The following is a 24,258-nucleotide window of genomic DNA, read 5'->3' on the forward strand; positions in this document are numbered from 1 at the left end:
AAATATCCCTTTTTTCTTAAAATATACTTTCAATTTGAACTATTTGAAGAGCTTTTCAATATGCAATGACATTCAATTCCAATTTATCTGTTGCCACATCCAAAATATCAAGACAATTATTGCAGAAAGCTTGCTACTTTTTTAATAAATCAATACCGAGATGGGAGGTTTATAGATGGTATTACTTTTTGTAACTTCCTGGCTAGCATTAGTTAGTATTTTTCTATCCAGTGAAAGCATTAGTCTATAGCTTGCACTTTTAGTAGAATCTTTCTCTGCTGCGATATCCTTGTACTGAAATAATACAATCACAAAGGGAATACAGAGATTAAGTGGTTCATTATAGATCGTTAACAATATGTATAAGAAAATTCTGTACTGTTCAACCAGAAGTTCATCAGGTCTAGGGGCTTCCCCTGTTTCCACAGACTACCAATATTGTAAAAATAGTGGTCGTCTATCTCCATGCTTTACTTTAAAAATAAATTTACTTTGGCATCCCAGATTCTTTTAAATTTCCCTGCATGATCAGTAAACCACTGTGTGATGTGGAAGATTCTTAGTTTTTATTCTAGAGTGCATTTAATTTCATGCTTAATGGTGACACATATAACATGAATATACTTCTGGAAATTTAGTGTGTTCTGTAAAAAAAAAATATTGGAAGTGGCAAGGAAATAGTCTTTCAAGGAATTTTGCCTTCCATTTCTGATCTTCAGATTTTAAATGCTAAGCGATGAGATCGGCTTGTGATTCAGTGGTTAAAGACTGCTATATCACCTAAAGCAGTGGTTGCCAACCGGTGGGCCACAAAAACTTTTTGGTGGTCTGCAGAGAAATGTCACCCCCAAAGGACCCCCCAAAGCAATTAATCCAGGATGCGCAGGAACACAAGGCTGCACCGCCCACATGGCCCATGGGAACACAAGACTTGCGTTGTTTGCATTGCGAACAACATGACGTAGTGAAGGGAGGTGGGAAAGGGCGGAGGGGGGAACTTGCCCCAAGAGTCCCACGCGCCTGGCCTGGCCACTGGGCTGCTTGTTTCCAATTCTTTCTTCTTCTGCTTTTGGCTGCACACAAGGAAAGCAGCGAAAGTCTTTCTTTCTCTCCCCCAAACTCTGCCAGAAATGAGTCTTTGGGACCCTACAAGGCATCCTGCTCCAAGAGGCTGCGCTGGCAAAGACTCATTTCTGGTGGAGTTTGGGGGAGAGAAAGACTTTTGCTGCTTCTGCTGCTTTCATTGCATGAAGCCAAAAGTATCCCACCCCTCTAAGAACGGAGCTGAAAAGCAGATTAGGAATGTGGCTGCCTTGGAGGGTGTGTGTGTGTGTGTGTGTGTGTATGAGCTCTGTATGTGTGTGTGTGTGTGTGTATGTGAGAGAGAGAGAGAGAGAGGAGGGGTGGAAACATCACTGCCAGCCCTCCGAGGTTAGATCGGATCTCTCTCTCTCTCCCTCCCACCAACATCAGCAAGCCACTGTCAGCCAAAATTCATATTAGTGGTCCATGAGATTTAAAATTTTGAGTTTAGTGGTCCCTGAGGTCCAAAAGGTTGGCAACCCCTGACCTAAAGGACCACTTTTTCATTGATGTTGTTAATATCTCTGGGTATATCAGAAAGTAGCAACTCACCATATGTCTTCATTATGGGCAGAAGTAATAGCAGGAAACAACCAAACAACAAAAATCAATGGAAAGTTACAGAAAAAAACAACAACATTCAGAACATCTATCTTGAAAGCACATGCCCCACCGTTGAAGGGGACAGGACTGAATACTTACTAAAAAAAACCCAGAGTGTTATTACAAGGGTCATTTAAAGGAGACAATTACACAAGAACCAGTTTGGGACAGTTAGCTGTCAATAGGCGCAAACATTTATGGACTGCAGAGAAATAATGCAAAGAACAGTCAACGCAAAGGACGCAATAATGTTGGTGTAGTTCAGCCACCTCCGATGATTCTCTATTATTTGCTGTATTCAGCTCTCTTCTAATGATAACATAAAACCAACTATTTTACAAATATGTGATTTCTAGAGCTCTCAATGGCTGCCTGACCCACTTCTAAAGCTAAGCAAGGATTTTTGGAACTATAAAAGTGCAGGCAATCTAACCTGACTCTATGCTTTCCTCCTAAGCTCTTCCTTTGAAATGGCAGACAGCAAGAAAACACGTAGAGGCATTCTTGCAGGAAACACCATGAACAGAAACTCTCTCACGCTACTTCCAGCCCTTCCTGAAGTCGAAGGGGTGTGAAACAGCTTGCGAAAGGTTTCCCTTGCCCTATTTCCTTTTCCACCCTGGTAAAAGTCCAGGAAATGTTAAATGGAGGATACATATAGCAAATCTTTAGCAGAACAAGGGCATGAGCGTGTGTATATATATATATATGTGTGTGTGTGTATATGTGTGTGTGTGTATACACATGCACACACACATATACACAAACCCTTCTGCCTTGATTTTGTGGGGGGAAATGGAAGAGCTTGTATTACTGTAATACAATTGTCGTGTTCGATGCTTAGTTATTTAAGATTATTCTGACTTCTTAAGGATATCAGAGCTATACAAAACATATGACCCAAATATATGCCAAATTATTATGTCAAAATAAAAGATATAATGATAACACAAGAATAATGCAAAGAATAATACAAAGTAGAAAAAAGTTCTAAATCAAAAATCACTGAATATGTTTATCCTGTACTCTTTTAGCAGAGATTTGGATATTTGAAAATCAACCCCCAATAACTCCTCAGTAAAATAATTTTGCATTATGTGTGGAAGGCTAATGGCATGATGGAGCCACCTTACTTCTTCCAACTGACTTTCAATACATCAAGGAAACATTTACCAGACGGTATACATTTCAAGCAAACATTTTACAGTAATATGCTATTAAAAGAGGTGTTCATTTTCCTTTCACTTTCTTTTTACTTTATGCCCCTTCCAGAATCTCATTTACATTGATAAGAATATAACTCCCCAAGTATTCTCATTACAATAAAATAATTTTCGATTTAATGCTAAATATGGAGAAATTACTTGGCATCAAACGAAAAGTCGACTATTCTGATTCTAGATGGTAATAGTGAGGCCAACATCTCCCACCCATTTTTTCCTTTCCTTTTTTTATAGTCACCTGAAAGTCTGTTGAGAGACAAAGGGCATTGACACTTCCCTTCTAGCTTTTATTAATCTTGCAAAGTAAAATGCACTGGGACATCTCTGGCTCAGGATCACAGGGTATTTTTTCTCCTTGAAGCTCCAGTGAAAGTAACCAGTTTGGTAACCTTAGTTAAGGGAAGGGAAATTGCTTTTTTCCCCTCCCCTCAAGCTGTTCACTTCTGCATAAGTAAGCAGGAAGTACAGAATCAAGCAATCCCTCTTCTAAAAAGGGGGTGGCGATGAACTAAATTTCCCAGAAGCAGAAAAGGTTCAGCAGTACTTGAAAAGTGACAGGTTTCCTATTCTAACAGACTAGACTAGATTGAGAGAGAAAAAAAATCTAATGAAAACAAGTATAAATCTAAGGTGCAATGGAAGACTGCAGCCTCTGCCTTAAAAAGTCCCATATATGAATGGAGAATTCATCAAAGGAGCTAAAAGAAGATAGTATGGATGGATATTAAAGTAATTATTTCTTTATGCCCAATGATTTCTTGCTGATGAAATTCTTATTTTGTTCTTTAACAGGTTTAACAAGTACATCATACATTACATTGAATGATATAACCCACTGTATTTTGCTCATAGAGAAAAGGAAACTGTTTAGCAATGGTAATAGCCCTTAGACCTATATACTGCTTCATGGTGCTTTACAGCCCTCTTTAAGTGGTTTACAGCAGAGGTCTCCAACCTTGGCAACTTTAAGACTTGTGGACTTCAACTCCCAGAATTCTCCAGCCAGCTATGCTGGCTGGAGAATTCTGGGAGTTGAAGTCCACTAGTCTTAAAGTTGCCAAGGTTGGAGACCTCTGGTTTACAGAGTCAGCATGTTGCCCCCATCAATCTGGATCCTCATTTTACTGTCCTCAGAAAGGTGGAAGGCTGAGTCAACCTTGAGCCAGTAAGGACGAACTGCTGGCAGTTGGCAGAATTAGCCTGCAATACTGCATTCTAACCACTGCGCCACCACGGCTCTTAATCACCATATCTTTTATCTGCTGTGAGATCAACATCGACAAAATTGACTTCAATCAGGAATTCCAGCAAAGAACTTTGGAATAAAGATGGAAGTCACACCATGCATCCTATTAAGTAGGATGGATATGTATTCTGAGATCCTTTCCTAGAATTCTTGATTTAGTCATCCCATCAACCCCATAGCAAAGTCATCTGTGGGCTTCAAAGAAGATGGAGCCAACAGAGGATGCTCTCAGCAATTTTAAGAAAGCATTATTATACCATGGGAGTGTACAAAGGTTACACAAGCACATTCTTGGCTTGATCTACTTATTTTAAAGCTTCCAAAACTATCTGCTAATTCATAAGGGACTTCAGGCAATAACAAACAAACAGTACTGCAACAATGAAAATAAAACCAGCAACATAAAACTGAGAAGCATGGCTGTTTAACTAGTAATCAATATGTATAATTTAACTGGCCAAAGCAACAGAAACATTTCAAACTAGCAAATATAGATTTATTGCTAGTCATACATTCTGATACATCCACACTGCAATCATGGTTACAAATATAAAATATTATAGTATTTTAAGTTACACACCTAAAGAGGTGCAGAGCTTGGGTAAGACATTTCTAAAATAATGACCAATGAAATAATAATAGTTTAGTAATAGTAAAATAGTAATTCACACAAACATGTTTTAGGACATTGTGGAGAGGCATTGTGCCCGTTTATTATTATTTTTATTTTATAAAGAGGCCTAAGCTATAAAGTAATTTACTTCTTCTAAAGCCTTTGCAACAAGAGTTATGACAAATCAGCACAACCTAATTCTGACCTCTTGGCTGGCCAGAAGATGGCAACTGAGAGCAAACTACAACAGGAACTGTGTAGTTGCTGTATTCTTCAAATGTATTTTTTAACATCTCACTTTTATTATTTTTATAAATAACTGAAGGCACTGAACATGCCAAAACTTCTTCTCCCGATTTTCTACAATCCTGTGAAGTGGGTTGGGTTGAGAAAGAATGCCTGGCCCAAAGTCACCTAGCTGGCTTTCATGGGCAAACTATATAACTCCCAGTTTTCTGGTTTCTAGCCTGGTACCTTCTTCACCACTAGACCAGAATTGATCTCTACCAACCTCTAAGGGTTTTAATCTTGTAGACCAATCTACAAGAGTTTTGTCTGGTAAAATACCTTTGTAAAAATGTATCTTACCAAATAAATACTGCCTGATTAGCTGTAAAACATTTTCCTGTGTATAAACGTTCACAGATATGGTTGGAAAACTAGTTTTGAGAGACCAATTAGACTTATTCTATCCTGTCAGAAGATGAGGTTCATTCATTCATTTAAAAAAGCATATTTTTAAAATGGTCTGATCAGGAATGAACCTCATCTTCTGACAGCATAGAAAAAAAGGCTACTTGGTCTTTGAAAACCGTTTTAGAAAGGTCTTTTTTAAAAAGGTCTGATCAGAATGAACCTCATCTTCTGACAGGGTAAAGAAAGTCTACTTGATTCCTCAAAACTGCAGTTTTCCAGCTGTATCTGTGAGGTTGATATCCAGGGAATTGTTTTACAGATAATCAGGCTATAAATGACATATAGCAAGACATGTGATGGCTCTGTTTGAAAATGATATGGTATTATGGATTAATTCTCAAGGGTGTCTTAGAAGAAACAAAAGAAAAGAAGTAGAAATATTAGCACACATCATCTGAGCTTGTTCCAACAAACCAAGGCTATGCTAATTTGTATTAAGATACATAATAACTTGATTCATATTTGCATATAATATTTAACTTATTTTAGTGGTAGAGTTAATGGTGGATGTAAGTTAATTAAAAGGACTCATTAGTTTGTGATTTTCTCCTAGACTAGTCCACACCTTAGCGGTGCTATAAAGTAGATTTTTCTCATATATCAACACAATGAATGCTTTCTCAAATACTGCAATTATACATTCGAAATTGTTCATTTTCTGTGAAGATCCCACTGCATATTATCCTTCAAAATATCAAAAATGTATAAATTAAATGCTGCAGGATAAAGTTACAACAATATCAGGTTACCCAGAAAACATACTATATTATGGATATGTGGCTCAAGTTTAACTATTTACATCAGGGGTGGGGAACTATGCCCCCTTTATGACTTATGGACTTCCAGAGTTCCTGAGTCATTATATCAACACTAATAAAACAGAATCTTTCCACTGATTCTCCTCCTAATATATCAGTAAAATTAATTGTAAGAAAAGCTGTACTTACTACTGAGCACAGTCAATCAACTGATATTCATTAGATCTTTCGTAGCACGCTTTCACACCTTCATCTTGCCAAAGTGTTTTTGTGTGTTCATAGAATTCCTGAAAGCAGAAAAGAAAAAAAAAGAATAAATCTATATCAACAACCAGAAAAGGAACACATAAAATGCAACACACTTTCATATAATGAGCAACAACCAATAAAACAGAACACTAAATGGCAAAGTTTCAAGTCATTTTCAAATGGGTTTCTGCATTAACCAAATCCTGTATCCCCAAGTGATTTAGCTGATATTTGATAAACAGTAATATTTATGATTGTTTTTTAAAAAAAAGCTCCTTTAACTTAGGCAAAATTTATGTATTCTAATTCAATATTAGAATTAAGTCACATATGGCAATTATGTTGTATTTGTTCAACTTGCATTGTATCCTGTATCTTGTAAGAAGCTTGCCTTCAAATAAGCTTCTTACAAGATACAACGCAAAGTAAAATTTAAGAGTAACCGGACATAGAAGAGAAGTGTTATCTGTTTCTCTGTCATTCTATGTTTAATGAGTTGTGATTTGAAAGAACTGGGATTTTGAAAATTTTCAAATGAATTTCAAAAATGTAGATATGTTCATTTCCCCTTTTTGAAAGTATGAATACTAGAACCTTAAATAATGTTCACTGCAGCTACTACATTAGTCTTTCTCCCCATACTCATAGATTAATCAACTTATTTTCCTCACTCAGGGGAAATAATAACCCCACTCATGAGGACAGAGGCAAGCTGCTGTTAACTCAGAACCAAATACGTTTTTTCTTCTTCAAATTATTAAGTCTATTGTATGTTTAACAGATATTTTTTTAAAAATACTTTTTTAAAGTATGTTGCAAAGTATCAAACTAGTTAAGAAAGTTCCAAAGAGCATTTCTTAAACACTGCTCACTTGTGTTGACTTGTTTTGGAATCTATTTTGAATTACTGTAGTGAAGTACTGGAAATTCAGGTTCAAAACACACACACACACACACACACACATACACACACACACACCTAAACAAAGCCCAGAGATTTCTGGCAAAGACTACAATAAGAAAATACAGTAAAGTTATGTGAACTTTCTTACACCTTCAACCAGTTATTCATACAACAAAGAATCCAAGAAAGTAAATGTTATCTGTGCCAAACCAGGCAATTCCTCATTACCAGCACTTCCTATATTCTCATGATGCCTTAGAGTGCAGTGTTTTTCAAACTTGGCAATTTTAAGATGTGTGAACTTCAACTCCCAGAAGTCCCCAGCCAGCAGGAGCTGAAGTCCACTCATCTATAGTTGCCGACTTTGAAAAACATTTCAGTCACATGGGATGTGCAAACAGCTGTAAATGAGGGACCGTTTGCTGAATGTCCAGAATGTGACGACCACAGGGGGAGATGGACATTGGAACTTTGAATCTGGGTCATTTTGAGGGATCTATCCTAATTTTGAACAATTCTGCTCCTTCTATGACATGACTTTTCTTTGGATACATGAAGATAGAGGTCATGTTTCTTTACTGTTTTCCTTTCTGCACACTTAGCACACCAAATACTTTCAAATATTCCTTCTTAAGATTTTCTCCAGGTTCTTATCTTGGTTCTTCTCCTCTGATTCTACCCCATATTGATAATATATTTTTGAAAATGCAATGGCCAAAACTAAGTGCAATGTTCTAGGTTGGTCTGATCAATGGAGAACAGGGAAGAATTGTTTCATTTGATCCTGGAGCTGATAAAGTCTAGGATCATTTTCTTTTGGTGAAGCTACATTAACACGATCGGTTGATTCACCAAAACACCCCAGATTCTTTATGCATGTACTACTGCCTAGTATACCCCCCTTATAATTATGTCTTTTAAAAATCAATTGCATTTATCTTCCCATTTATCACTAATGAATATTCATCTTGTCCATTGTCCCAGGCCACTTTTTAATCATCCTTTCTACTATGATCTCATGGGAGATAGCATTGAAAGCTTTTCTGAAATCGCAGTACACAATGCCCACTGTACTCCATAGTTAACTGAATTGGTCACTCTATCAGAAAAACAAATCAGGATGATTTGGCAAGCCTTCTTTCTAATAAACCCATGCTGGCCTCTGCCAAGCAATGCATTCTTTCCCAAATGCTTACAAATTGACTATTTTATAATCTGTTTTTGCCTGGTACTGACACCAAGCCAATCAGTGTATAGTTGGCCAGGACCTTTTTGAAGATAAGAGATGTTTGCCCTTCTCTAATTCTATGGCAGTGCACTTGTCCTTCTGGATTTCTCAATAATTATTGAAGGGGCTCCGAGATGACATCCACAATGTAACAGCAATCATTTCATGTAATACAGTAACCTAAGTGTATTACATGAAATGACTGCTGTTACATCTAAGACTCTTGAAGGATCAGTATAGTGCCGTGATGGTGAACCGGTGGCACGCGTGCCACAGGTGGCACGCAGAGCCGTTTGTGCGGCACGCGAGCCCCAGCCAAACTTACCTACACTGCGCATGCACATGCCTGATTTGCGGCCCACTTGAGGCCGTTTTCGGTCTCCCAAAGGCTCGAGGGAAGCCTCTGCAGCCTCGGGTGGCCAAAAAACGGACCTTCCAGAAATACCGGACGTGACGAAACGGGCCCGTTTTTCAGCTTCCAAAGGCTGCTGGGGCTTCCCTTGAGCCCCCAGGAGGGCAAAAATGGCCTTCCCCATGCTCCAGAGGCCCTCCCGAGGCTGAAAATGGGCACTTCCAGTATTTCTGGAAGGCTCGTTTTTCGGCCTCCTGAAGCTGCAGAGGCTTCCCTTTAGCCTCTGGGAGAGTGAAAAAGGCCTCAAACAATCCGAAAATCAGCTGGGAGGTGCGTGTAGGCGCAGTGCAGGTAAGGGGGCGGGGGTTGTTGCGCATGCATGTGCAGGAGGGGCGGAGCACATTGCATTGTGGGTGCCAGCACACGCACGCTATCGCACATGTGCACACTTTCGACACACCACAACAAAAAGGTTCACCATCACTGGTACAATGTTTAATATTGCTGCAAAGTATGTGCTTCACAGAATATTTGTTTGTTTGTTTATATTCCACAAACAAACAACTCACAGCGGTGAATATATCCAACACATCTTCTTCCTCCTATTTTCCCAACAACAACCTTGTGAGGTGGATTGGGCTGAAAGAGAGTGAATGGCCCAAAGTCGCCCAGTTGGCTTTCATGGCTAAGGTGGGACTTGAACCCACGGTCTCCTGCTTTCTAACCCGGTTCCTTAACCACTACACCAAGCTGGCTCTCATAATAGCTCTCTCAAGAGAGCTAATGACAGATGACTGCAATGAATATAAATCCTTACATTCTCCACACCAGTCAGTTAGAACTGAAGAAGCTTCTTGGATGAGAAGCGAAACGTTTTCAAAGAAAAAGTCAAGAAAATCCAGTTGCCTTTTGGAAAAGCACCTTTAGGAGGGCATTGTTGCCTTTGTATTCTCACCTTTTGCACCCTTTGGTAACCTCAGTTCATTCGGTGCAATTCTAGATTATCCCTAAATTGATTAACTTTCCTCATTCTAATTCTGATATCCATCCTTTCTGTTTTCAGATATTCACTAAATTTCTGGTGTGGTCATATTGCCTTCTCCTGCTTTTCTTTTTCTTTTTTCTGTGAATTATAGAATTATTTTTAGCACATTTTAGAAATGCCCACCTATTTTGAGCTCCTTTTCCTGTTTGTCTTTTGACAAAGAATTTTATGTAGGATTGCTTTAAATTAATTAAAATCCACTTTCCCTTAAAATCCAGAATTCCAGTATTTCATTGTCATCTTGTTGTTTCTTCCATTTATTAACCAAGTCCCCCTACTAATTAATACCATCTGAAGGAGACAATTACCAGCAGCAAAACTCAGGAAATTTCTGGATGGATTGTGCTTAGCTTTTTATCTCCAATCAGATATTGGGATAATTAATGTCCTGATAGCAGTGTCTCTTTGGAGTATCCAGAAGCAATTTGTTTCTGAAAAAATATATCTAGTCTATTTCTTTGACTGGGCAAGTAGCAGTAGATTCAAACAGGGGATTTAATCCATTTGAGCTTGATGTGCTATTGATGTGTAATGTAGTTTCACGCAATGCTTTCCCCTTTGTTACTCTATTCCAAGTAATTAAAGAAAAATAACAAAACAAAAATGAAACTGTTCGAACGCGTCACAGGAGGAATTTTTTCTTGATCACATTTTATTGGGAATCAATTACTGAACTGACTAAGCAGAAATCAGAACCATAGCCAAAATACTTGATCAATGAGAATACTATTTCGCTTGGTGTTTTTAATCTGAACTATAACCCAGCAACTGTTATGCTATCTTTTTAATGTGGCTATTAACTTTCCACGTGGGATGGAAAAAGAAACTAAGTCCACTCTTTGAACTTATTGATTGAGATTTCGAAACAAGGGCCTACAATCAATACTAACATTTACTGGATTATAGACAAGTGCCTAAGAAATGAACCACATGAGTTAGCCCCTCCATTCTGCAGTTTTTCACTCCAAATTCAAATCCAATGTAAATCAATTTAAACATAGTTTGGACATTACTTATCCTGAAATATATTATGGTTTAACCTTAAGTGACAAATTAGATAAGGTTATCTAATTTTCTTGGTAAGAATTAGCTTTTAATCCACGAAAGTACAATTTAAACAAATGGCCTAGTAGCATGAAATGATTGCTTGTATATTGTCACAAAAGAGGAAATCCACCCCAAACAAACAAGAAAAAAATAATCAATTTGTACAAAATGTATGGTGTGTGAATACAGATTAGTCCTTGACTTTCAACCATTCCTTTAGCGACTATTACAGTGGCACTGAAAAAGTGACTTACCAAACTAGTTCACATTTATGGGCATCATGGCATCCCAATGTCATGCGATCAAATTTTGGGCACTTGGCAATCGACATGTATGTATTTACAAAGTTGGCACCATCCCTGGGTCACATGATCACCATCTACGACTGACTAGCAAAGTCAATGGGGGAAGCCAAATTTGCTTAACAACCACATAATTCACCTAACAACTGCAGTGATCTGCTTAACAAGCATGGCAGAAAAGGTAATAAAAATGGGGGTGACTTACTTAACAACCTCCTTGCTTAGAAGTTATGGTTGCAATTGTGATAGTTAAGTTGAGGGTTTCCTGTATGCTGCAGAACTATAATGAGATATATTACATGAGGTTCCTCACCCAGATACACACCTTTTTTCCTTGTTTAGATTCTCACCTAAAAACTTCAGTCCCTATCCCACAGCAAATCAGAAAATATTGTACACCTGTACGAAAATGGCACAGCAAAATGAGGAGAGTTAAAGAGTAATACATTACTAATCAGTATCAGATTTCAAATTTCCTTTTTTTGTTGGAAAAGAGATAATAGTGGAATATACAGAGAATGAGAATTATAGATTATTTAGCATTCATCTTGACACATTCAGTGGCAATTAAAATTAAACAACCACAAAAATGATGGTAGACCTCAAACTGCTGCAAAACAAAACAAAAAAACCTTACTATTTGGGGATTTTTGGTCAGGTCGACATCACGTTTCAATAACATATTTTTAATCACGTTTATTGCAAAGTACAAGTAATCCTTGACTTACAACTACTATTGCACCCAAAATTTCCATGACTAAGCAAGACAGTTTAGTAAGTTTTGTTCTATTTTACAACTTTTCTTGCCGCAGTATAAGTTAGCAACATGGTTGTTAAGTGAATCTGGCTTCCCCATTGATTTTGCTCGTCAGAAGATCGCAAAATGTGATCACATGACCCCAGGACACTGCAACCACATGACCGTGGGGAGGCTACAATGGTCGTTAAGTGTGAAAAATGGTCATAAGTCACTTTTTTCAGTGCCATTGTAACTTTGAATGGTCACTAAGTGAATAGTTGTTAAGTTGAGGACTACCTGTACAATAAGTAATTTTCAATAGCACATATATAAATGTGGAGAAAGTGTTTAATTCAAATGCATTCCACAAAGAACTTTTCTATTGGGAAATGGGGTATGTTTTAAAAATAATTTTATACTGTATTATTGTTCATAGATAGAGTTGTTTTTTAATTTTAAATTATCTATCAAGCCCAACATTCCCAACAGGAATTTTTTTTTGACTTTTGCTCTTTAATGAGATGTCACCCACCAAGAGTCTCGCTGTGAGTTCAGAAACCATATAAATCAAATGAATAAATAACCACGTGAAAAGGGAAATCACTGGAAAACCCTCAAAATTCTGTATTTAAAGCACCAATGAATGATAGCAAAGACGCAACATTTCTGATACTGCCAGTTGTTCACAGTTCTTATAGCCTTCCAGACTTTTCAGCAAAATAATAAGGAAGTTGTAGGAACTTCCTTGTTCCTCTTGTATGCTGAAAAAAAGGCAAAATTGCTTGGGGTTATGAGGAAAGCAGCAACAGCAACTAAGAGGCCTAGAAACAGAGTCTCTATCGAATTGTTGCAACATGCCTCGTCTGGAGGTATCACCTCTTCAAGAAACACTTCATAGATATTTATGACAGCTATGCAGCCACAAGTTCTACTTTTATCTCTGGAAAAATATACTGTGGGGTGGTATGAAAATTAACAGCAGCTTATACTTGACAGTACCTACAAACGTCTAGGAAAGAAAAACATGGTTTATGCTCCTCTGAGGGGAGAAAATTATTTTTGCAACATGGCATTTGTGAGATAGACCCGTTTGGGGCTATAATGCCAAAGACAGGAGGGTGCAGGTCTGTTCTTCAGACAACCCTCTAAGGAGTTTTGAACACGAATTGTTAAGAAGAGTAGATGAAAATGAATAAGGGGAAAACCAAGCATTTCATTAAGGCAAAAGGATAATCCGCTCCAGGATGAAAGTGCTGATGATTTGGCAAATCAAAAACAAACTGAAGGGGCTTGGTGGGAGCTTTCCTCAAGGCCACCGGACTTCTCAAACACTCCTATAAACTCCAGAACAGTGTTTCCAAATGTGGCAGCTTCTAGGTACGCAAACATCAATCCCCAGAATTCTTATCAATGGCTCTGCTAGCCATGGAATTCTGGGGTTTGACATCCACAAAGTTGGGAAACCATGCTCTAGAAAATCTAAATGAACCTAATACAGTACATTGGCCCAGTCCTTGAATGTGAATCTGAGACCATGATGAAGAACAAGCTGTTCTAATAAACCATGGGAAATCAATTAGAAGTCAAAAAAATAAAACAAAACAAAAATGGCAAAATTAGACAAAACTCAGGATATAGCTAAATTTTCAGCCAGTGACCAAAAGGGGGAAAAAATGAGAAGGTTAAATAGATTTCAGGGGGCAAGAAAAACCATGTTCTGGGAGCTATAAATTAAAGCAGACCACCTTTTTCCAGGTTCTAAACCACCAGCAATTTAAATAGTGATTGACCATGTGAAACAATTCTGCATATTTCAACAAGCTGAATTTAAAACGGGTAAAAGTACAGGTAATCCTTGACTTATGACCATAATTGAGCTCAACATTTCTGTTGCTAAGCAAGACAGTTAAGGGAGTTTTGCCCCATTTTATGACCTTTCTTCCCACCGTTGATAAGTGAATCACCGCAGTTGTTTAAGTTAGTAATACAGTTGTTAAGTGAATCTGGCTTCCCATTGACTTTGCTTGTCAGAAGGTCGCAAAAGGAAATCACATGATTCCAGGATACTACAGCCATCATAAATACATGCCAGTTGCCAATTGTCCAAATGTTGACCTACAATGGTCGTAAATGTGAAAAACGATCATAAGTCGCTTTTTTCAGTGCTGTTGTAATTTCAAACAGTCACTGAATGAATAGTTGGAAGTCGAGGATAACCTGTATCTTTAAGGGGCCTAAAGAATGAATGAATGAATGAATGCTTTATTGGTCAAGTGTGATTAGACACACAAGGAATTTGTCTTGGTGCACATGCTCTCAATGTACATAAAAAGAAAAGATACATTCATCAAGAATCATAAGGTACAATACTTAATATAGTCATAGGGTACAAATAGGCAATCAAATCCTAATAGGAGACAATCAATATAAATCATAAGGGTACAAACAACAAAATTACAGTCATACAGTCACAAGTGTGAGGGGATGGGTGATAAGAGTGATAAGAAGATTAATAGTGATACTAATGCAGACTTAGTAAATAGTTGGATAGTGTTGAGGGAATTATTTGTTTAGCAGAGTGATGGCGTTCGGGGAAAAACTGTTGTTCTTGTGACTAGTTGTTCTGGTATGAATATAAATAAATAAATGTGCTTATTTACCTTGTTTCCATTTTTTAACTCCCCATTTAGATGATCAAGCAGTCATTCTCAGTAACAGAAATAAATATGAGTCTTCTCATGAATTTGGTAAAATGATGAATTCAGTATAGAAAAAACCTACCTCAAATAGAATTTTCAGGTTTAAGGAAGCAACACATTCCACCTTGGGGATTAAATGACAGATCTTGTACAGAATTAGGTAAAACATCTGCATTTCCTTATCAAAGCACTTGTCATATTAAAAAGAAATATTCCTAAGATCTGTGACACAAAGCACAATGTAGAAAACACTTAACTACTACAGGTTTCAAAAGGTGTGTATTTTGGAAGAAAAAGCCTTAAAATTGATACTTTCTGAGCAGAGATAGTAATGTCTGCTTGGGGTTGTCTATATACACCACAGTGACTTTTTTAATCTAATATTTCTCTGCAATGCTGTTCAAGAACAACTCTCTTACAAAACCCTGTGTTGCTCAAGGCACACAAAAGCAGCCTTAAAGATCCAGCTCACCCCGATTTCAGGACACTTGCGAAAATGAGTGCCAGAAAAGGAAGAACCATTTTCCTGTTAATTGCTGCCTTATATATTATTAAGTGCCATCAAATCGTTTTCCACTCCTATCTGACCACACAGACAGATTGATATCCATTCTTAAACTCATTGGATTGAGCAAAATGATTATGACTTTGTCCTGGAAATGCACACTAAAACAACTTACATCTCATGACTAGAGTCCCAATTTAAGCAACCTAGTTTCGGGTACTGAATAAATGAAGAAGAGAGTGAAAACCCCAAGGTCCTTAATATTTACTTTGGTTTAGTATTTAAACCATAACTTAGAACAGCTTCATTTCAGCAATGTTGTTATTTCATCTACTTTTAGAACATGCCCTGAACATTTTTCTTGTACATTGAAAATGTAATAGACTTCAAATTTCCTTGATTCAATAATCTTTCTAGCCTAGCAGGTGTAGGTTTATAGTAAACCAAAGATAACATTTTCTGGGAATCTGTGATGCTTGCCACATTTCAAACTTGACTCTAAATAACTTTTAAGGGCATTACCCCAGTATACTTCTATTATTCCGGCAAATAATTCTATACAGGATTGCAACTGAGAAAATCTTATTCATATATACCGGTAGGCATATTTTAAATTATTTGGCTTGGGGAAAAGAAAAAAGGTGTTTTAAATGACAACCCAATCCTTCGCCAGGTTAGAATTATTGATCCATTGGACAACACTTGTCCTTTCTTGTATAGATGGTATCAAAATGACTTAAAACATTTAAAATTAATTATTCTGGTACTACCCAAAAGTGCTTTTTCTGTTTTTTTCTTTGAAGATGTTCTACTTCTCATCCAAGAAGCTTCTTGGATGAGAAGCGAAACGTCTTCAAAAGAAGAAACAAGAAAGTCCAGTTGCTTCCTGAAAAAGACAATCATGACCTGGATGACTGAGAATCTCTACAGACTTTTAGCTAAGCAAAGGAAAACTGAACTGTAACAGCAGATCTTACTTTATTAGGTTATAGTTCTAAACCTCACATTGATCAAAACAACTCAACATAATCATTCAATAAATAAGGAAGAAATGGTGAACACTTATTATAGAAAGTAGCTGGACAGCTTAAGGATTTTTCTGATTAACCATAGTCAAGGTTCATTGTACATACTCTTACTTAGGGTTCTCAGGCTTAGGAAGATTAATATTAAAGTTAAAATCAAATTTGGGGAGATGTTTACTTCGCATTCCAGTGAGGTTTCCATGGCTCAACAGTTCGGAAATTGGAATTACTTTGCAGTATCTGTAGTCTTTATAGTCTTCCCGGTGTTCAAATCAACACATTGATGGAAGTAGATATAATCTACCATCCAGTCTAGCTTCTGATTCAAACCATACAGAATGTTGACTAGGCAGAACAAACAGAATGGAGCTAACACCATTCTCAATTGATACTTACCAAAAAGCATCCTATCACAAAACAATGTCTCAGTATCCTCAGCATTTAAATTTCACACAACTCTAAGCACATTGCTGCAGATATGAATACTCTACTTGGAGAACTTTCCACCTTTCATATTGATTTATGTTTTCTGCTGGTGAGAACAGATACTCTCTACTTTCTAGCGAGTATCGGAGTAGAAGTTATTTGTTTGTTTGTTTGTTTGTATTTACCATTTCTTAACCAACCATTTTCCTCAGAGAGAGGCTCTATGCAGTGTTAAATTAAATGTTGTTAAATATTAAGTTAAAATAATGCTAAATGAAAACCAAGGAAAAAAACCTTAAATTCAGCAAGTCATTTGTGTAATAATTGCAAGCAGGAAATAGGTCAAAATAAATCAACTGAGAAACTCCTGGGGGGAAAAAAGAAACCAAAGAAAGAAAGAAAGCTGAAAGATAATGTCCATTTTGGAATGGGTTCATATTAATACCAGCATGAAGACAACGGAGGTGGTTACAAAAATGCAGGGAGGAAAATAGTCCTGCTTCTGTTGAAACTGCAGTCACACCGCAGGATCTTTTAGATTTTCCAAAAGCCACAAAGAATAAAGACAACCTGTGCATGTCAAGCCACAGGCATGATGGAGTCATTCGGACTTAGCCATAAAACAGCCATTCACCTAGTGGCTACTGATGCTGAGCAAGAATAATCTTTCGGAGATGAAGGAGGGAATTTGGGGTTGGGGTTCTGGGAATCAGTAAATTAATTTTTCTCTTCTAGAATAACAGTGTGCAATAAGCCCTGATATGTTCTGGCAGCGAGGCCAGCTAATGTTGTGGGTGTACTGCAGTAGGAGCTGCTGGACATATTGTGGACAACACCTGCAGGAGCTCTCAATTACAAAATAATGCTGTTTCAGTGCTAGGAAAAATGCAGTGTGTTTCCAACAGCATTTCTCTGTACAAAGGTCTCCTGATACAAAGCAATGACTCTGCATTTATTATGCTATATACGGACTCCAGAAAAGAGGCACTGAGAATAGACATAGGCAATGCTGTAAAATAAAAACAGAGCGCTTGTTGTTTACCAGTGGCAGTTTAAGACAGCAATGGTGCTTTTTTTAAGCTTGTGCGCATGCGCACACACACACACACACCCCATACTGAAAGGTGTGTGCACAGAAGTTGCACAACACTGCTGTTAAACAAGAGATCCAATTTCGTTAGGACAAAGTTCAGTGCCCCATGAAACTGCTTTTTGCAATAGTAATTTTAAATAGGTCATTGCCTAGTAAACCTTAGAAATAAAGGTCAGAATTAGGCTATATTTTGAAAAGGTCTCTGTCTCTCTCACATACGCCTCTTCGTTTTTTCCTAAAGCCAAATGTGACTCCTAAACCTCAGCTGCAAACCTTCTTATAAATATAGCTATGTTACATTTACTCTCTACTGAGGTCAGCAATTCAAATGTATTTCACTCAGAGCACAAGATATACCTGCTGAGGTCACAGCCACAACACAGCAAGATCTTGGAAAGATGCTTTTAATATCAACAGAGGATAATATTTGTAGCTCAGAGTTGAACTGCAGGGTTCTCGGTGCTCTCTGAGCTTGGTTGTTTTCTTGCAGATATTTCATTACCCAACTAGATAACATTATTGGTGTCAATGATGATCAGTGCATTGATGATGTTACATAGTTGGGTAATGAGATGTCTGCAAGAAAACAACTAAACTCAGAGAACACCAATGACCAACATTTTTACTGTTGGTTGCCCAGCTGAAAGCTGGAAAACCACATTCTGTCCTTCTATATTTTGTTTTCTCCACAAAAACCTTTTATTACTTCCTACCAGCTGAATAATGTTTGGAGTGGAATGGCACAGAAGTATCACTAACAAATAAATAATAAATAATTGTAAAGCAGTTTTTCCTAGCATGGCTAGTTGGAACCATTGCTTTATTCGTTCCTGTTTGGAACTCTTGATTGTATTTTTTTTTTAACTTGAAGGAATATAATTAATTATCTACACTTTCTGGGCTTTTCCAAATGTTGTAATTTTCCTACAGTGAGAATGTGTTAGCCAAACTCTGTATTTTTTTTAAGATAGAATTTGCAATGTTTTTTTAAGGCAAAGGGGCATGCTTAGTTTCCGTGTGTCTACTGCAGAGTGAAATTCAGAATGAGGGAAATACAAAAGTGTGAGTGCATTAGAACAAAATGGGCTCGATTTAATTTAAAACCAAACAATAATTCAATTCAATACAAATAGTACAATTATTCTGCTGCTGGTAGTGCTCTCAGTTTTGTCACATTTTCAACATTGCCTTAATGAAACTTCTGGAGAGGATTTGGAGGTTTTGAGTACTGGTTGCACTTACAGCTAGGCACCCCTGCTCTAAGACACAATTTTTGTTTACGTTTGTTTATGATTTTTATGGTTTGTTGAACAAGCCACCTTTGGGCTGGGTGTGTAGACTGCCCTAAGGTAAAACCAAATGAACCACATTATGGTTTAATGCAATGGATAAACACAATCCCTGCAAGCTTAATTTCTAGCCCAAAATTTCTGTCTAGTGGAACTATAAAGGGATGAAAGAGGAACTTCAATTCACACAAGACAAAATGAGTGAAGAGGAATTGTATTGGGCCTCATATAAAATATAGCTAATGTATATAAATAACCAACTCCATTTTTAAAAAACATTTTTTTATCATCTTGTGGGAGCCACATTACTAGCTGGTCACTTCCAGCCCAGTGGGTAGCAGGTTGGACAGGCCAACACTAGAGAAGGGGTCTCCAACCTTGGCAACTTTAAGCCTGGTAGACTTCAACTCCCAGAATTGAAGTTGAAGTCTGCCAGACTTAAAAGTTGCCATGGTTGGAGACCCCTGCACTAGAGAATTCGCGTCTATGATGGTGGAGACTCCGAAGTCACCAACCTCTGTTGGATGCAGGTCATCATCTTCATCTCTCTTTCTCTCAATCTTTTTTTGTGTGATTTGGACCTGTGTAAGAAGAGGAGGGGATTCATCTATCTGAAATGTGGTACAAGGAAATGACCCTTCTATACTCATATTTCAGTATTGCTGCATGTAACTATGGTACCACATATTAATTACGACTGAAAACTTGCAGGCCTGATGTTATCATAAAGGAAATAAACATTCCTCGGAACAAATATAAATTTTAACTGTACCCTGGTACATAGTCAGAAAACAAAGCACTTGTGACAAGCCAAAGGACCTGTTACCATTTTTCAGAATCGGTCTAGAAATATTCTTATAAAGACTCTTGAGTGTCAGGATTCAAACCGTGTTTTTCATTTATTGGCACAGTACATGTTCAACATAACTTCAGTGGCTACTATTTTATACTATACACTTTCTAATAAATACTATGTTCAGAACGTGTTGGTGCAAGCAGTACAAGTAATCCTCAAGCTACAATGGAAATTGGCACTGGAATTTATGTTACTAAGTAATGTGGTCATAAAGTGTGATATCAAATGACCACATCTTAGCAACAACAATCTCTGAAATCCCCACTGCTATATAGTAGAGGTAGTCCTTGACTTATGGCTACAATTGAGCCCCAAATTTTTGTTGTTAAGCGAGACATTTGTTAAGTGAGTTTCACCTCATTTTACAACCTTTTTTGCCACAGTTGTTAAGTGAATCACTGCAGTTGATAAATTGGTAACCTGGTTGTTAAGTGAATCTGGCTTCCTCATTGACTTCGCTTGTCAGAAGGTTGCAAAAGGTGATCATATGACCTTGGGACACAGCAACAGTCGTAAGTATGGAACAGTTGCCACTAAATGAACTGTTGCACATCGAGCACTACCTGTAGTTAAGCGAGGATCATGGATTGTTAAGCGAGTACCTCCTCAAGACTTCTTGCCGGCTCCCAACAACTGAGGTCAGTGGGGAAGCCAGCAGAAAGTCAAAAGTTTCAGGTGGTTCATAAGCAGCCGGCAGGAAGCGAGACTTGGGGTCGCTGCAACTGGGTGGGAGGACCTGTGTGAGTGGTGGAGGGGGCACAATGCAAATGCAGCAGAGCTGGGGGGAGGTGGTGGCTGCTGCCATGTGGAACAGCTCATCCTGAAGATGCTTAGGAGCAAACCACACAGGCTTTCTAGGTGGAAACCAATGTTCTGAATTCACCTGGTAACCTACTGGAAGCCACCATAGAGTCTGCAACCTAGGAGTTATATGCTTGCAGGAGCCCCTACCCACCATCAAATGGGTTGCTACATTTTGGGCCAGCTGTAGTTTCCAAGTGGTCTCCAAAAGAAGTGCGCATAAAGCACACTTGAAGTTGTCTTGAGTCAACCAAAGCATTCTAAGTATAGCCAGAATTGTCAAGAATTACAGAAAGCCCTGACAGATGAAACCCTGCAGTAAATCCATAAGGTAGAGAAATGAATTTATTTAACACTATTGTAGCTTCTTAAATAAAAATTATTGTACCTTCCCCTTAAATAACATTAAGAGAAAAAGAAAATAGATTCTGGAGATGCAGATTGCACTCAAGCCATATGAGAAAAACAGGTACACTCCTGCTCTAAATCTAGATAAATAGTTTTTTCATTAGATATTGTGTATTTAAATGACCTTAAATCTTAAATGGGAGGTGAGAAAAAAGAGAGAAGCTTGGAACCAACTCACAGGATGAAGTTAAGAACAAAAAGCAGTCTGTGGTTGCAATAAATTCTATTAATGCGATGAGTGAAACAGAAATAGAAAAAAGGTTCAGCTCATGCCACTTTCAAATTTTTAGAAATCCTGAAGGTTTCTCCAAACTCGCCTACTTGCATTTGTTTCTTGAGAACTATTCTAAGCATGCATTGCTCACAGAACAGTTTGTATCAAGAGGACAAAGTCCATATGCAATTTAGGAGGCAGGAATGGGGTGCGGGAGAACATAGAAGAGAAGCAAGGCGATAGATAAGAGAGGGCAGGGTCTCATGTGCTCTCTATTTCTTGATGAGATTTCGACTCTCACTTGTTCAATGAGCATAGAATGAAAAGAAGAATCTCATAGCCCGATTTCTAATTTATGAGGACTATAAGTAATGATTTAGTTATCCAGATTTAACAGAATTGGAAGGGACTTTGAAAGTCTTCTAGTTCAACCCGCTGCTTAAGCAGGAGACCCCATACCATTCCAGACAAGTGTGTGCTCACGTGCCAGCACCCAGAAGGCAATGCGTGCAATCCCCCCCCCCCCCGCCCCTGCTGCCTCCTTACCTGCACTGCGCCTCACAGCTGATTTTCGGCTGGTTTGAGGCCTTTTCGGCCTCCCAGAGGCTTGAAAAAAGCCTCTGCAAGCTTTGCAGGCCGAATAATAGGCCTGTTTTGTCCCTTCTGACATTACAGGAAGTGATGAAACGGGGCTATTATTCATCCTGCAAAGCCCGCAGAGCCTTTTTTCAAGCCTCTAGGTGGCCGAAACAGGCCTCAAACCAGCCAAAAAAATCAGCTGTGAGGCGCGCGCATGAGCAGTGAGGTAAGTTTTCCTACAGCTCGCATGCTGGCACAAATGGCTCTGTGTGCCACCTGTGGCATACATGTCATAGGTTCACCATCATGGGTATAGATAGCCTCTTCTTAAAAACCTCCAGTGTTGGAGCACCCATAACTTTTGGAAGAAAACTCTTCCACACTGGTCGATTGTTCTGTCAGGAAATTTCTCCTGAGTTCTAGGTTGCTTCTCTCTTTGTTCAGTTTCCATCCATTGCTTCTTGTCCTGCTTTCATGTGCTTTGGAAAATAGGTTCCTTCCCCCCCCCTTCTTTGTGGCAGCCCCTCCAATATTGGAACATTGCTATCATGTCACTTGTAGTCCTTCTTTTCTCTAGACTAGACATACTTAATTCCTGCAACCGTTCTTCATGTTATAACCTTCAAGAGCCCCCCATTATCTTTGATGCTCTTCTCTGCACTCTTTCCAGGGTCTCAACATATTTTGCGGTGAATGCACAAAAACTGATAAACCAACCGACACACTGTTTGTATATATTTATGAAAGAAAGCGGATGTTTTTATGTTTTGTTTGTTTTTAAAAACTAATAAAATTGTTTTCAAATATATATATATATATATATATATATATATATATATATATATATATATATATATATATATATATATATATATATATATATATATATATATATATATATATATATATATATATATATTATGGTGATCAAAATTGGATGCAATATTCCAAGTGTGGTCTTACCAAGGCATTAGACAGCAGTAATATCACTTCTCACGATCATGATTCTATCCCTCTGTTAATGCAGCCTAGGATTCCAGTTCTAAATTCACTTCTATTTAAAAGGTTTGAAATTTCTGAAGCTCATCGTAGATTTGGTTTTTTTGAGAATGAAAATGAAGCTAAATATATTGGTGTGTACTTTCATGTGCCCTCAGTTGACTAGTGTCCCATCGTAACATAAATACAACTAGAAACCTCCTTTCTTTCATTACATAGTTCCAATTGTTTTCTACAAGTAGCCATTTTATTACTAGATTATTACGCTCTTTCAAATGATTTTTGACATGAGGGTGCAATGCCCCCAAATGAATAGCAGTATCAATGTGATCAATAAAATAGGTGAATGCAGCTTGACAATCTAACCATTTCTATTCCTCTCAGTGCTTTAAAAAGGAGAACTGGACTACAACTGGACATGGGGTGCAACTCTGTTTTAACGGACTTTATAGCAAGGAATAGTCTGCTTTCTACTAGTGTTCCTCTCCTCAAGTTGTTCTGGAAGTTAAGGGACCCTATGAAGCATGAGGCTATGCAAAAAATAAGATAGGTTAACCCATCCATTCAACATCTGTTTATCTGAATTTCAACCAATCAAATTGCAATATACAGGTGATCTTTGACTTACATTCATTTGTTTAGTGACCATTCAAAGTTACTATAGCACTGAAAAAAGTGATTTATGACCAGCCCTTGCACCTACATCATAACATCCCCACTATCACATGAACAAAATTTGAGTGCTTGGCAACCAGTACAAAGACAAATGTACATTTACCATTATACATAAATGGTGAGGAGGTGGAGAGGGTTGGTAGTTTTAAATTTCTGGACACTTATATCTCAGAGGACCTCTCATGGACTATGAATGTTGACATACTTGTAAAGAAGGCACAGGAGAGGCTGTACTTCCTGAGAATGCTCAGGAAGATAAATCTATCTCAGTATCTACTTCTGTCCTACTACTGCAACAGCATTGAGAGTGTCCTGACATACTGCATTTTTATATGGTATGGGAGCAGCTCCGTAGCGGACAAAAAAGCTCTAGAGAGAAACATTAAAACTGTCCAGAATAACATTGGGCTCCAGCTACCAGCCCTGGATGATATCTTCGTATCTCACTGTTTGAGGAAGTTGCACAACATTCTCAGAGACTTTTCCCATCCTGCTTACAATCTTTGTGAACTGCTGCCTTCTGGCAGAAGATACAGAACAATTAAAACTCGGACCACACATTTTATGAATAGTTTTTATCCCAGAGCAATAATTGCATTTA

At 37.9% G+C, this 24,258-nt stretch overlaps 2 protein-coding genes across 4 annotated transcripts in view; both read right to left on the reverse strand.

Moving 5' to 3' along the window:
• The window catches only part of STX16 (syntaxin 16), a 385,173-nt gene that overhangs the window by 74,629 nt on the left and 286,286 nt on the right, over positions 1-24,258 (reverse strand). The gene's annotated exons all lie outside the window — the stretch shown is intronic.
• GNAS (GNAS complex locus) overlaps positions 1-24,258 on the reverse strand; it is a 223,816-nt gene that overhangs the window by 49,237 nt on the left and 150,321 nt on the right. For all 3 annotated transcript variants that reach the window (XM_087959239.1, XM_026664916.2, XM_087959240.1), the window contains exon 5: positions 6,412-6,509. In XM_087959239.1, coding sequence (XP_087815365.1) covers positions 6,412-6,509 — 98 coding nt within the window. The remainder of the gene's footprint in view (positions 1-6,411; positions 6,510-24,258) is intronic.

Source organism: Notechis scutatus, chromosome 3, assembly GCF_049901735.1.
Source record: "Notechis scutatus isolate UNSWTSFEM ecotype Mainland chromosome 3, rNotScu1.2, whole genome shotgun sequence".
Lineage (NCBI taxonomy): Eukaryota > Metazoa > Chordata > Lepidosauria > Squamata > Elapidae > Notechis > Notechis scutatus.